We start from the raw sequence: 15216 nt of genomic DNA, 5'->3' as shown, positions 1-15216 counted from the left end.
CGCCAGTGGTCCGCAGCTATGAGCGCATTTCAACATTGAGCATTGTTTTATTGTTTCGAAAAGTGGAGGATATAAATTTCCCTGACGCGGCTTGATCACTGAGCATTTGGTCGCTAAGAAGGCTGTTAAGAGTGGGTCAGCTCGATCTTACATTTCCTTCTTAGTGAAAGATCTTCTTAAGCTAAGAGCGACTCTGGGAAACACATCCTTCTTTCACAGCGTTTTTAAGAGCGCTCCTAAGAAGATCTTAGCACTTAAGAGCTTCTTAACAAATCTGGTAAATGCGGCCAATGTTAGTTCCTGTCAATCTTTATTTACCTGGTCTGCTGTTTTCATCTAAATGGCTCCGGTGTGCCCTTACCTGGGAGAGAGACAGAGACGGTGACTGCTAGCAGCCTAATTTGAGTGGGTCATGCTAAAAGACGGTACCGGTACCATTAGCCTTAGTTTGAACAAAGTAACATTACTGTAATGTAACGTGCAGGAATGGCAAGTCAAAATTCACATATAGGCCTACTGTGGGTCATGGACCGGATCATTTGGACAAGCAATAACAACAAATGTAGACCATAACCCCTGTTAATGTCGCACATCATATCTGTTGTAACGTTAATTTTTAGGCTAAACGCTACATGACAGGATATTGTATGACTTTGTATGGCTTTACTAGCGTTGAGAAAGTTGGAAATATTCTCTCATGTAGCATCAAATAACGTAACCAACCTGTCAGCCTGTTGGCTCAGCCAGCAAAACTGTATTTATAAAATGTTAAACGACGAAATTATCAATACGTTAGCTTACCTGTTGACTGTACGGTACGACTGAGACAAACAGCGGCTGCTGGGCTCAGGCTGAGGCTGCTGTTTGGTTGAGCTGGTCATGTCAGATCTTGATAACTCTATCGAAGCTTTTTTCTTATTAAAACTACTTTTTCTTGTATTATTATTACATTATTCTCGTATTATTACGACTTTTTTCTCATAATATTACGACTTTATTCTCGTAACATTATGACTCTTTCTCATAATATTACAACTTTATTTTCGTAATATTATGACTTTATTCTTGTAATATTACGACTTTATTCTCGTAATTTCCAAAATGTTATTTATTTATTTATTTTTTCCTCTTAGTATTGCCCTTATACTCCATCGTACAAACCTGTTTTTGTGACAGCAGTTATAACTTTGTGGGTGATGTAGTTCCAATTATGTTTAGAATGGAGGCCCAGTAAAGGGAGGAACATTTTATCTCAACAACGCTGACGTTCTGACAAATACTCTTCAGCCCATAAATTACATAACAAGCCTCAATCAATAAAAATAACGCTAACAGATCTGAATAACTACAGGTTCAAAAAATGATTCCACCAATATATCTCTCAGTATGGAATTCTTTCTGTGTCATATAAATTAGGCCTACATTACCGGATAGGCCATGCAATGATTTTCAGCTTTGAAATTCACTACTGTATAATAGCCTATTTCAAGTGTTACAAAAAATAATATCTGCAGGCAGCACTAGATGCAGACACTGTTCACCTTTGATGGATGGACGGATGTATAAAAAAATACACTATTAAAAAGATTACTAAGGCTCAAGACATGAGACACTTAGTGTCAGCCCTTTATGTTTATTGTTGGCTAAAAGGCTACATACAAATAAAAGTGTTTCTATAACATCAAAGGAAAGCCAATTTAAAATTGTCAGCTGCATGTTGTAGCCTTCTCTCAATAGAATTTAATGGATGTTTATGGACCTTTATGTAATGTGTTGTTTAGGTAGTGTAGGGGAGACCGGGGATGGTTGTAACAAAGGGATAGTCGTAACACTCTCAGTTTGACCAATCAGAAACGAGCTGTGGTGATGTCATCAATACAGTCCATGCCCACTTACAAATTGAGCTCACTGGTGAAGCCTCATGTCTCTGAGCTGAAAACTGTCTGTTCTGGAGCCAAAAAATGATTTTTCAGGTAAGAAAGTAAAAATTTCCATCACAAATATGTTTTGCATTGTGTCCATTGTGTTGTAGATACAGTTGTTTCACTTACATAGGCTCAAGTAGTAGTTTCTCTAGTTTAATTTGATGTGTTGCATTTGTGCTAGCTTTGAAGCTAAATGCTAAAAATGGTTAGCTTTTTAATGGCTGCCTGGCATGGGGAGGGTTGTAACAACCTTCCCCTTATGTTGTACTTACTAAGTATTTAGTGCAGCTTTGCACCACACTGTTCAAAAGTGGTTTGTTACACATATCTCCAAGTGTTCAAATACTTTTTCACATTAACCTGTTTCAGGCTACAAAACACACACACAACACACACCAGTTTATACTTTATTGTTCTTTATTTTATTTATTTTATGTTATATATATTTATTTATTTTATTGTATTTATTTTTATTGTGTTTAACCTATACTTTTTATTTATTTTTTTATCATTATTTTTGTATTCTGACAAGTTTATGGTTCCGTCTTTATTATTCATTAAAGTGCTTGCATACATTTTAAGTGTGGATCTTTTTTTTAAGTATAATAATTTAATTGTTACATCCATCCTCAAGTAGTGTTACAACTCACCCCGGTACTGGGGTAGGTTGTAACAACATACCTCTTTGTATTTGACATTAATTTACATAATCTGTGATGGTGTAGTAGAAGTCCAAGTGTATGTCATTTACAGCAGACAAATATGGGTACCACATGTCAAAATTTGAGATCTCTAGCACAAACAACCACTGAGTTACACTTGCTCAAACAAAAAGTGTTACTATCATCCCCGGTCTCCCCTACTTGCTGTTCTATGTTTTTTTCCTATTGGATCGCTGGCCGTCTTTAATTTGCACATTTTAAAATATGAAAGAAATAGCATTAAAATTGATTTCTGCTATGAATTTAAATTCATATTTGACTTATTTCGTTATTCAGGTAACAGTTGACATAGGCCTATATTTTCCGTAAAATAAGGTCTAAATAGGTTTCAGAGCCTCAGGGGATAAATAACAAATCCTACATGTAAGTGTTGGCAGCCAAAAAGTAGCCAAATGTGAATAGGCCATACAAAATACTGTAAATCAGTGAAAACGCTAAAACACTATCCAATACAGTCTGTTACTGGGGTGGCTCAGAATATCAGCCCAATATTATCATGTTTGATCTTTTGTTTTGAACGATTATGAGCTTGACTCTGGCATAACACACAGTGGCGTTACTAGCTTGCATGACGCCCTGGGCAAACCTCACCTTCAGCGTATTTGATTTTATTTACCTCAGTATTTTATTTTATTTACCTCAGTATTTTATCTACCTCAGTATTTTATTTTATTTTATTTACCTCAGTATTTTATTTTATTTTATTTACCTCAGTATTTTATTTTATTTACCTCAGTATTTTATTTTATTTACCTCAGTATTTTATCTACTTCAGTATTTTATTTTATTTACCCCAGTATTTTATTTACCTCAGTATCTTATTTTATTTACCTCAGTATTTTATTTACCTCAGTATTTTATCTACCCCAGTATTTTATTTTATTTATCTCAGTATTTTATCTACCCCAGTATTTTATTTTATTTACCTCAGTACTTTATCTACCTCAGTATTTTATTTTATTTTATTTTATTTTATTTTATAGCTACTTAAGCATTTTGTTGTGCACTATTAGATGAATCCTCTGCTTCACCGCTCCCCTGCACCAGTAGGGAGAGCTGAGGTCCAGAGGTGAACCTATCCGCCCCCCTCCCACAACCTCTGTATATGAGACTTTCTCAGCAGTAAGCAGACGCACCTTTACAAAACAGAGGGCGCCCAGCCACCCACTCCCCACACGGCAACATGACATCATTGACTTGACGTGTAAATGAGCAATTCAAAAACCGGATGAAATGCAAACAAATGGCAGCCGGTACGGGTCGGCAACGGGGTCGATCCGCCGAGATAAGCCCAGAGGCGGCAACTACAGAGCCGATTACTGTGGGCGACTGTCCGCTCGCTTTTTTTTTTTTTTCTTTTGCGGGCGCTCATGCCGCCCCTCCACAAATGCCGCCCTGGGCGGCTGCCCATATTGCCCATATAAGGAACCGCCCACATAGTCCTATCTAATTTCATTTCAGCATCTGTGTTCATCATCCGTTCATACATGTATGGTGCTAAATTACTTCTCCGTGCTACCGTGAGCAGCTGGTGACAATGTGAAGTTCTATCACTACGGTTTTTTAGCCTATTAGTTGTTTGTGTCTTTGTTTGTTAATATCAAATATCAAATGAAGGCGAGGATTTTTTATTTTATTTAGGCATAATAATGGTTAGGCCCGCTTTGACTATGATTTTTAATTTTCAAGTAAGGAGCATAACAGTTATGACCAGTAGGCCTATAGTATCCCAACTTGAAATAATAGCCTAATTGTAATACATTGAATTTAATGGGGGATCATCATCATCATAAATCAACCACGAAAGTAAGTTCGTACACCATTAAATCTCTCTAAATACCATAAAATGAATATGGCAAACAATTATTTAAGTAGCCTGAAGCCACTCCTCTAAAGAGCTAATTTCATGCATGCAACCTACAAAAATAAATCAAGTATAAAGATAAGCCAACGTGCCGGCCTTCTTTCTACTACAGACTTACTAGAGACTTTAAATCCCCAGATAACGGTGAATACAGGTTTCTGGAAGCCTTCCTTTGTATCCATCAACCCGCAGCTTTGGGCCCTCTCCTTGTCTCTCCGCAATACCCAGGGGTCCTCCTTCCCTCCCGCCTCCTTCTCTCTCTCCCCACCTTGGCTTAAACCTCGTAGCAGCGGACTGCATCACGTGTTCTTCTCCCGTTCAAATCTACAGAGGAAAGCACATTCCTATCAGCAATTATCAGCGACAATAACTATCTCCAGATACACCGACAGGGAGAGATATACTGCCGTCGCCCTGGAGAAAGGGGACTACTTTGGTTTCATTTATCTCCTATCAGTGCCCGCAACGTTTTCGCACTAAAAACGGGGATATTTGGAGACGCTCCACGGTGCTCCCTCGTCTGTCTCTGTCTATGTGAAATGACAAAGTTTCTCGCTGCGCTCCTCTATTGAGGTTTGGACGGCCAAAGGATCGAACTGCTTTATCACCCGAGCGTCCTTATCTGGTGAGATAATACACTGAAAGCCCTCGGGAATGTAATGGTGTTGCTCTTATACGCAGCAAGCGCTATTATCAACGTTGTGTGTGATTTGGGTTACTATTGATAGAGAATACATACGCATGATAGATGTAGAACGGAACTTGCTGTCTGTTGTGTTGTTTGATTGGGTTTCCGTTTTGGATATGATTTAATGAGACGTGCAAAGCCGCAGGATATCTGGGGTTAGTCGCGTTTATCTGCGTGCAGATACCAGCGTTAGTTAATGTCATTTCAATCCATTTCATGTTAGTCGGAATGATACAGGTAAGATTTGACTGGTGGTACTGGATCATTAGGCTACAACTTTTTTTAGGCTGATTTTTCTATGCGCGACTGTAAGAAAAAATAAGTTTTACACACAGGCCTAAAGATTATTTTTCGAATTTCATCACTAAATAAACACGCAAAAACATTTAAAAATTGGGATGTCCTTGAAATTTTGCCAGACTCAATTGACCTCATGTCTCGTCTTCTGCTCTAAAGTTTATAAAATATCCGTTACTTGACAGGAGAGTTTCATTAAATCATTTGTTGAAAAGCGCACAGAAAAAAAAAGGTTTCCTATATTTTCCATTTTCCAAACTGGACATAAAAGTTGTGAAAATGTATCAGAGCCTGGCGTTGTCATCCAATCAGTCCCCTTACTCGCATGACACCGGGAATTACACCCACCCCTCGACCAGCTCTCCGGTCTACGTCCCGACCACCAGAGTCCCAGCCATGCTGTCCACGCTGCCCTACTTGCAGACATGCGACTCGACCCTCCAGTCGCACGCCTTTGGCGGGCACCACGGCTGGCCCCTGACCGGCACTGACGGCTCTTCCTTTGCGGCCAACAGCCCTCACCCTCCGCACGGCTTCTCCTACTCACACAACACGCCCGTTAGCAGTAACACCGGCCGGGACGCGACCTATCAGAGTCCGCTGGTTCTCGGAAACGGCGCTCGGGCAGATCAGTACGGAGGCGCTGTGGTGCGCTCGGTTGGAGGTTCTTATTCCAGCCCCTACGCGTACATGAGCCCGGATATGGCGACGTCCTCCTGGACACCAAGACCCTTCGAGAGCGGAGTGATCAGTCTGCAGGGAAGACATGGAGGATTTTCTGGGAGGAGGTCCAGTCTGGGTAAGCACAATTGCAAAACCTAAAGTCTACTTCGTGGACATGAGGTCGATTTTAATTCTTGAAGTCAAAGCTTGAAATGTTTTCTTTATAATGTTGCAAAGAAAGAACCTCATATCAGCGGAGCAAATGTCTGAGGAAAGTGGGGCGTTTTCTTTATCACTCAAAATATTGCTTTGGTCAATGCCAGAATAGGCTAAATCTCCATTAGGTCATGATAAAGACTACTCATGGTGCCTTTAAAATTTGTCTCAAAATTGAATGGGAATTTTTTTATCTGTGCTCTCACTTTGACTATTTTCAACTATTTAAAAAGTGCAAAATACTGTAGCATTTGGACATAGGTGAATAGCACCCCTGGCCTCACATGTAGGCCCTTTCATCTGACTGCCCTTAGTAATACACTAATAATCATCTTACCATCATTAAAGCTGTTTAATTATTCTGCCTCAAAATATCCACCAATGTAAATTAGGCCTATTATTCAAATTAAATTAAAACGTCTTGATATCATATGCCTTTTAATTTTATCTTGTTCTAATAGCATAACTGCACAACATGGAAAGCCATAGAGAGGCCTTTAACAGCAATGTTTTTTATAGCCTACAAATATCGGGAGAGCGCGATTCAATCAAATTAGCTTAACATTACATTTACATTACATTTAGACAGTTACCATTCTTCAGAAGAGAGGGTCGCTAAAGTTTTAATTTGATCCTCCAGCAACAATCTAGTGTTTTGATGATAGAGTTCAATACGCATGCAGACAAAAACACACTGAATTGAGACATTGACACAACAATCAGAGCAGTTCTCACCTTGATCAACATATTTAGAAAGTGACGGAAGTTGATTAATTAACAATTTAATCAAATGTTGTCTTTCGTCTCTTGTTGGTTTAATTAAGAGGGAATTTTACACTAAAAATGTATGGGCCTAACATTAACAAGTACGCTGCTCTGTTACTTCATGTGCTATAAATTATATTTAGGCCTATTTATTTATCTATTATTTATTTCTCACTTAACTGTGAGAATGAGACATTTGCAGTGTCACACTGGCAGCCTACTGAATTGTACGGTTTCGCCACAACCTGTTATCAGTCAGCGCAATCTGTGAATTATCAACCTTTTATTGATGTTCGGGCATTTGGCTAATAAATAGGCCTAAGTCTACAAGTGTGCCTATTTTATGTGAATTTAATATTGTATCACTACGGCAGCGAGGTTCCCCTACTGAATATCACTCAGTATATTATGTTCTTTATTCTGAGAGGATTTTGTGTACAGTGTGTCATTTCTATCAGCTTTAATGGTCACTTTGGCTGTAATGATGTCAATGTTTATTTCAAGTTATGCACAGTGTTTTATCGTTGTGGCTGTCTCAAACCACCAACTCAGCATTTATACAGTGATTTGTTTTGTTGTTCTGGATTAATAAGAACCATCATAAGGTCAAAGGAAACAGGGAAGCTTTGGCACAGTTTTATCCTGACCGGCGGGGTCTTTCTCAGGTCCCTCCGTCTCTCTGTCTCTAAGGGATACAGAATTTGGGCAATTAATGGATCCTCCAGGCTGATAACACACCACGCGGCATCACCTCAAACAGATACCCATCAGTCTGTCTCCCTATTGATTCATTTAAAGGGTTTGATCTATCTTGAGCACATGGGACTGAGGGGGTTTAAATTTCTCCTGCAGCTATTCATTAGGTAGCTATGTATTTGCCCATAATAAGAGTTTTGAACGTTCGGAAGAAAATCTCGTGACAGACATTTAAAATGTCTCTGAGAATTTTAAAATTTAAGTGAGAAATAACGAATAGTCTAGATGAGAAGGCCTCAGGGGCGCTTTCTCATATAGGCAGTATGAGCAGCCGCCCAGGGCGGCATGAGCGCCCGCAAAAAATAAATAAATAAATAAATAAAATACCGAGTCGCCCACAGTAACCGGCTCTGTAGCAGCCACCTCTGGGCTTCTCTCGTCCTCTCGGCTGATCGCCCCGGTGCCGACCCGTACCGGCTGCCTTAAATTTGTTTACATTCATTTCATCCGGTTTTTGTATTTCTCATTTACACGTCAAGTTAACTATGTCATGTTGCCGTGTGGGGAGCGGGCGGCTGGGCGCCCTCTGTTTTGTAAAGGTGCGTCTGCTGCTGCTGAGAAAGTCTCACATACAGAGGCTGTGGAAGAAGGGGAAGGAGAGCGGGCGGATAGGTGCACCTACTGGACCTCAGCTCTCCCTACTGGTGCGGGGGAGCTGAAGCAGAGGGTTCAGAATCAGAATCAGAATTCCTTTATTAGTACGCAAACGAAGAAATTTGTGCGTCACAGCAGCTAAAGGACAGGTCAATATAACAATAAGCAATAATAATAGTAAAAAATAAACAACATAATAAAAAGGTACATAATATGTACACATTTAAACAGTGTAATTATACAGTGTGGGCAGTGTATTGTTATATAAATATGAATAAATAATAAATATGAGTATGAAAATTGTTAGTGCAAACCAAAATGACAAGTGAGTTATATATACATTCATGTTAGATAAATCTAATAGTGCACAACTAAGGAAATTAGGCTAAAGTCAATAATAATAATCAATCAATTATCATCAATTAATAATATAGGCCCTAGTGAATATTATTTTAATAAAAAGTTATTCTTTTGGGGGGGGGGGGGGGGGGGCCCTGAAGGTGAGGTTCGCCCAGGGTGTCATGCAAGCCAGGACCGCCACTGGTAGGCCTAAACTATAGTTTATGGCACAATAGCTCCGTATAATTAAACAGTCATATCGATTTATCAGAATTGTCTCGCTGGTGATGGGGTAATTGAATTTTCTCTATACAACATTGACTCACTATAATGATTATATTCTCTGGTCTTTAGACCTGATAGACGACATGTCGAATGAGGGCAGGGAGTGCGTCAACTGCGGCTCCGTGTCCACACCGCTATGGCGCAGGGATGGCACTGGGCACTACCTGTGCAACGCCTGTGGCCTTTACCACAAGATGAACGGCATCAACAGGCCACTCATCAAACCACAGAAACGACTGGTAAGATACACAGAAGGACTGCACTTACAGTCACGGTCAAAAGTTTCAGTTTCAATGATTTCTACAGCTCTAATTTCTCTGTGATGAATGAGTGGAACACAAACTACTTGTCACAAAAACATTCATGAAGTTTGGTTCGGTAATGAATTTATTATAGGTCCCTTATGTGACCAAATCTGCTGGATCAAAAATATACATACAGTAATTCTAATATTTGGTTAAATGTCCCTTGGCCATTTTCACCTCAAATAGGTGCTTTTTATAGCCATCCACAAGCTTCTGGTTGTCCTCTGGCTGAATTTTAACCACTCTTGACAGAATTGGTGAAGTTCAGCTAAATTTGTCAGCTTCCTGGCACAGACTTGATTCTTCAGCACAGTCCAGATGTTCTGATGGGTTCAAGTCAGGACTTTGGGAAGTCCGTTCTAAAACCTCAATTCTCACCTGACTTAGTGATTCCTTTACCGCTTTTGATGTGTGTTTGGAATCTTTGTCCTGTTGGAACACCTGACTGCACCCAGGACCCAATCTTCTGCTGATGAGTTGATGTGTTCTTGGGGTTAAAGGCCTCACCTTCTCTCCTCCAGACATATTGCTGCTCATTGTGGCCAAACAACTCAGTTTTTGTTTCATGTGACCACAGAGTTTTCCTCCAGAAGGTTTTTTCTTTGTCCATGTGATCAGCAGCAAACTTCAGTCCAGCTTTAAGGTGCTGGATCTGGATCAAGGGCTTCTTTCTTTCACAGCAGCCTCTCAGCTCATGTTGATGTAAAACACACTTGACTGTGGACACTGACACCTGTCTTCCAGCAGCTTCTAATTCATTGCAGACTTCCTTTTTGGTGGTTTTTGGTTGACTCTTGACCATCCTGACCAGTTTTCTGTCAGCAGCAGGTGATAGTTTGTGTCTTCTTCCTGATGTGGCAGTGACACAACTGTGCCATGCACTTTATACTTACAAACTGTTTGTACAGTTGATCTTGGGTCCTGTAACTGCTTTGAAATGGCTCAAAGTGACTCTCCTGACTTGTTCAAATCAATAATGTGCTCTTTCAGATCAATGCTGAGCTCTTTAGACTTTCCCATTAGTGTTTGTGGCTGAGTCTAATGGGTGTGTCAACAAGCCATATTAAAATGGTCCCAGAAAAGTCATTGGCTGTTATTAATCATAATCACTCAGAAGAAGTTAAGAGGTCATGCTACAAAGACAATTTGATTCACACAACTTTCTATAATCACCTAAATTGATTGTTCAAGTTACTGTATGTATATTTTGAGCCAGCAGATTTGGTCACATTTTCAGAACACCTATAATAAATTCAGATTTCAAGCAAACTTCATGAAGTAGTTTGTGTTCCACTCATTCCATCAAAAATGATGAATGAAAAATGACAGCTGTAGAGATCATTGGAAGTCTGCCATGATATGTATTTTCTTTACGAGTGTATGTAAACTTTTGACCATGACTGTACATTTACATGAGTAGGCCTATACAGTAGGTCCTACTTATTAAGTGCTTGTAATTCCTCAAATATTTATTCGTGATTATTTTATTTCGTGATAGCCTACTATACACTTCAAGGGAAAAAATATCTGTCAGTGATCACAGATTACTTTTCAATTTACGATTTTAACCTACCCAACATGTTGTTAATGTACCAGGGAAAATAATCCAATAATATGTTAATATACCACTCTATGGCAGCCATTCTATTTAATTTGCTAACAACACTTGTACCAACTTTCAACGTAGCATTTTAAATTCCAGGACTTTTAAGTAGCCTTGTTGTAAAGTTATCCAGTCTAATAAAAATGAGGCTATATTATTTTAATTTTATTTTATTAGTTTACCCACCTTATATCACTAAAGATTAAACAGCACAGCAGACAAGCTGATGTCTATAAAGGACATATAATTTAGCTTTAAGGACAGTGAATTACATATTGACAATGGGGGTAAGTAACTAAGTACACTCAGTTTACTTAAGTACTATAAGAATAAATTGTGAGGTACTTTACTTCTAGGCAGGCCTGCCCACAGAAATGGCTGGGCCATGGCTTATTTTCAAACTATTACCCCATAATAACCCTGTTATTAGCCAGCTGTAATGTAAAGTGCTACCGTAAGTACATTTTAATGATAATACTTCTTTACTTGAGTACAATTTTGAATGCAGAACTTTTACTTGTAATGGAGTATGTTTACACTGAGGTATATTTTAAGCTCAAATAAATAATCTGAATTATTTTACCACTGCAAACTGATAATAAACCACAAGTAAGTCAAACATAAAAAACATTTTTATGTGATGTTGTGAAAAGTTAATTAACAATGCAAAATCCACATGTATTATTTGTTCTGTAGATTTAACATATGTCAAAGCAGGAATAAGCCTAATTGTGGTTAGTCAGCATTTAGAAAATAATGTCAATGCTTCATGGCTGTGTATTTCCCAGGAACATGCCTCTCCAGAGCAGCTGTGGCTGTGAGTTACCCAACAGTTTCTTTCCACCACCGGGCTGTATTCTGTTTTTATTTGTCCTGCAGCAACCTTGTCCTTGGACAGGCTGTTTTTAGAAAAGTTTTTCCAAAGCAACGTGACTCTCTACTTTTGTGTGGAGTATTACCTCCACCAAGCTGATATCACAGCATGGGAAGGAAAAAAATAAATAATTGTTACGTTATCTTTAGAGGTTGTCCAACTAATGAGTTATTAGAACCTTCGCATGTGTATGTGAAGATATAATTCATAATTGTTGTACTAAACCACATCCTGACATCCTGCAATTCATTCTAAAAGTTAAGGAAACATTTCAACTCAATTGTCTAACACTATAGTCCAAGGACACAAAAGATGTGTGCTATTTGTGACAGCACAAGGATTTCTCATTGGGGTTTAAGCCAGCAAAAGTCAAAAACATTTTTATTTCAATTTTATTTTTTCTCTTCTTTACCTGCAGCAGACCACATCTCGCCGGGTCGGACTTTGCTGCACTAACTGCCAAACCAGCACCACCACACTGTGGAGACGCAATGCTGAAGGAGAACCTGTGTGTAATGCCTGTGGCCTCTACATGAAGCTGCATGGGGTAGGTCACATCATAGAGTCCACCTATTTAAATCTGCTCTGTTGCTTTATTTGGGCTATAATGTGTCCTGTTCAAGCTAAGTCTTCTCATATCCTTCCCTGCCAACCTAAAGCAGCTCCTATTGGGAACTTCTATATATAGTAGGGAGCAGTTTATCATTTACACAGTGTAGAACCACTCCAAGGGCATTGGGGTCTTTGTTAGCAGAGCGGCAGTGTGGGAGGGGAGCTTGAATGGGTTGTCATGACACTGAGGCCTCTGCGGTATCATTACTGGGAAGTACGTTCAGCTCATGTGTGTTGCTACTACTCCCTACAGGTGCCCAGACCTCTGGCCATGAAGAAAGAGAGCATTCAGACCAGGAAGCGCAAACCCAAGATGCCCAAGAGTAAAACATCAACAGGTAGGCAAAACAGATGCTCTGCTTGTCCCTGTTTTGACTTAACTCACAAATATGTGCAATATTTTATATCTATAATATGTACAAAATAAAAAAAGACCACACACAACCACAAACAGCGGTGATACTATTTCTAATAAATACACTGGATGGTTAGATTTTGATATTTCACCATGTGGGGCGAAAATTCAGAGGAATTTAAGAGAGAAAAACAGGGAGAGAAATGAGATGCATATTTTATTGATCATTTATCAGAATCAGATCGTTCATATCATACAAAATATATATCATTCATATCATATATAATAGATTATCAGTGTGTTTTCATGCCAGATTCCAAGAAAAAAATAAAACAGCCTGAAACTGCTGCCTGTGGAGCTCCAAGGCTTGGTTTTTACCTTTGGACATTCTGATTATGTATCCATAGACCGTTCAAAAATGCCGAATAAAATCATTATTTGTTTTCTAACTAAGCGATTTACCATCCATTAAAATGCTACTCTAACGCAGTGAAGAAAAGTTCAAATGGTGATGTAACTAGTGATTAAAGTGCAGCACCACCATGCATGGTTGGCCACTAAGTAAGTGCCACATAAGTCCTACGTAAGTGACGCGAAACCTGGTCTCTGAAAGGAAAGTCCAGTGTATGACCACTCTAAAAACCCCAACCACCCTGTGATGCTTCATGAAGTGACACTAGGGGTGTAACTATGATGTCGAACTTAGTAGCAAAAGGCCACTGACCAGGCTGCTGTATTTGACGTGTAGGGAGTGAGAATGGGTTGTAATAGTTGTTATTTTTCAATCAAATAACTAATTTGACTGTCCTGCTGATTATTTAGGTTCCACCACATCTGACACCAGCTCCCCAACCTCCCTCTCAGTCTCAGAACACACCTCCACCATTAAGAGTGAACCCAACACGGCCCCTTCACCCTATGCAGGACAGATTGTCACATCTGCCACTCAGGTAAACCTCCTTTCTATACAGATACCATACAAATATGTTCTATATAGTAGGCAATAAGTGGGGAAAAAAACAACATTTCTCATCACATCATATCCTTGGTTGATGTCTTTCAATAACTGATCATTTAAATGGGAACATGAGGGATTTAGTATTCTACATCCACACAGTAGCTTTCTAACATTGGTCTGGTAAAAAATTTGGTTCTAGAAGCTTAAGTGACTGCTAGTTACTCGTGGGTTTGTCACTGAACTACTGTAGCTGTAGAGCTTAGTACTAACACTGTAGTCAGCCGGGGAAGTTGTAGTAATAGTTAATTGTACAGCTCTCCAAGCTCCTTTTCATTTTCTCTGTATTAAGCAGTTTACACCTCCCTGGCATTTTCTTCTCAGGATTTAACACCATTTCATTCCATAAACAGTTAGCCTACTGAAGGGGGGCTTCAGTAGGCTACTTCGGTAGTAGCCAAAAGCCATACCATCATACCATCGACTCCTATCTCATCACTATTAGCCCACCATTCTTATTTTGTGAACCAGTTTAGTTCAAAAAGCTCCCTCCAGAGCCATATAAGACATTATACAGCTTTTTTCACAGCCCTAACAGTTCTTCTCATAATGAGTAATTTGACTTTCATGTGTAAATTGGTAATGTGCCCTTTTAAGTAACGTTTTTGAATATGTTTTCAATTATCCTGTATTAATCCTTGCTCAATTTTTAAATGTCTATTTCCTCTCTGCAGAAAGGTTCACAGTTAGATAGAATTGGATCACAACATGTGGACATTAAATATGAGGATTATCCCTTTACCCCTACCTCCATGGCCACACGGAACTCCTGGTGTGCTCTTTCTCAAGCATGAGCAGCCTTGACCAGCAAGACTGACACTGACGCCAGAAAAATCCCTTTGGCTTTGTTGTGGCCATCTCACCATCCTGCAATTATTCCTCATGTCTCTGGAGCAGTGGAGAAAAGTGATGCGTAAACATTAAAATTGGGGTTTATTCAGTATCTGATGGCTACATGTGTTCAGGCTCGCTCGACCCAAGGACATCTAATCCGCTTGTTTTCATTGGCTCTGTAATTTATAGGCTCGATATACAGTGGCTTACCCGGACCATACTTTAGCTTTACAATGACACGGTACCTGGACTTAAGTTTTACAGAATGATGTCTGTTGTCCACAGCACATCGACTTGACAGTTCAGCCAGGGTAAATAACACAGTTGGACCAGGACTGAACAACACTGACCTTGGCTCTCCCAAAACTCCCATCCAACAAGCCACATTTCCTTAGCTGGACAACAAGAACTACCTAAGACTATAAGAAAATTCTGTTTTCAGAGAAACACTACACTAAATAAGCTGCACCAATGTAAAAAGACATGGCTATCGTAACCCATTTT

General features: G+C 39.4%; 1 protein-coding gene across 1 annotated transcript; it reads left to right on the top strand.

Moving 5' to 3' along the window:
* Window positions 1-5775: 5775 nt before the first annotated feature.
* Window positions 5776-15003, top strand: gata5 (GATA binding protein 5; the record flags this gene model as incomplete). The annotated part of the gene is made up of 6 exons (XM_084366440.1): window positions 5776-6295; window positions 9184-9353; window positions 12315-12443; window positions 12762-12846; window positions 13686-13813; window positions 14553-15003. 6 exons carry the CDS (start codon window positions 5776-5778, stop codon window positions 14670-14672), a joined length of 1152 nt encoding a protein of 383 aa, XP_084222566.1. The 3' UTR covers window positions 14673-15003.
* Between the last annotated feature and the right edge of the window lie 213 nt (window positions 15004-15216).

The sequence above is a fragment of the Pagrus pagrus genome (assembly GCF_965226575.1).
Source record: "Pagrus pagrus genome assembly, chromosome: 11".
Taxonomy (NCBI): domain Eukaryota; kingdom Metazoa; phylum Chordata; class Actinopteri; order Spariformes; family Sparidae; genus Pagrus; species Pagrus pagrus.
This window is presented reverse-complemented; position numbering and strand designations above follow the sequence as displayed.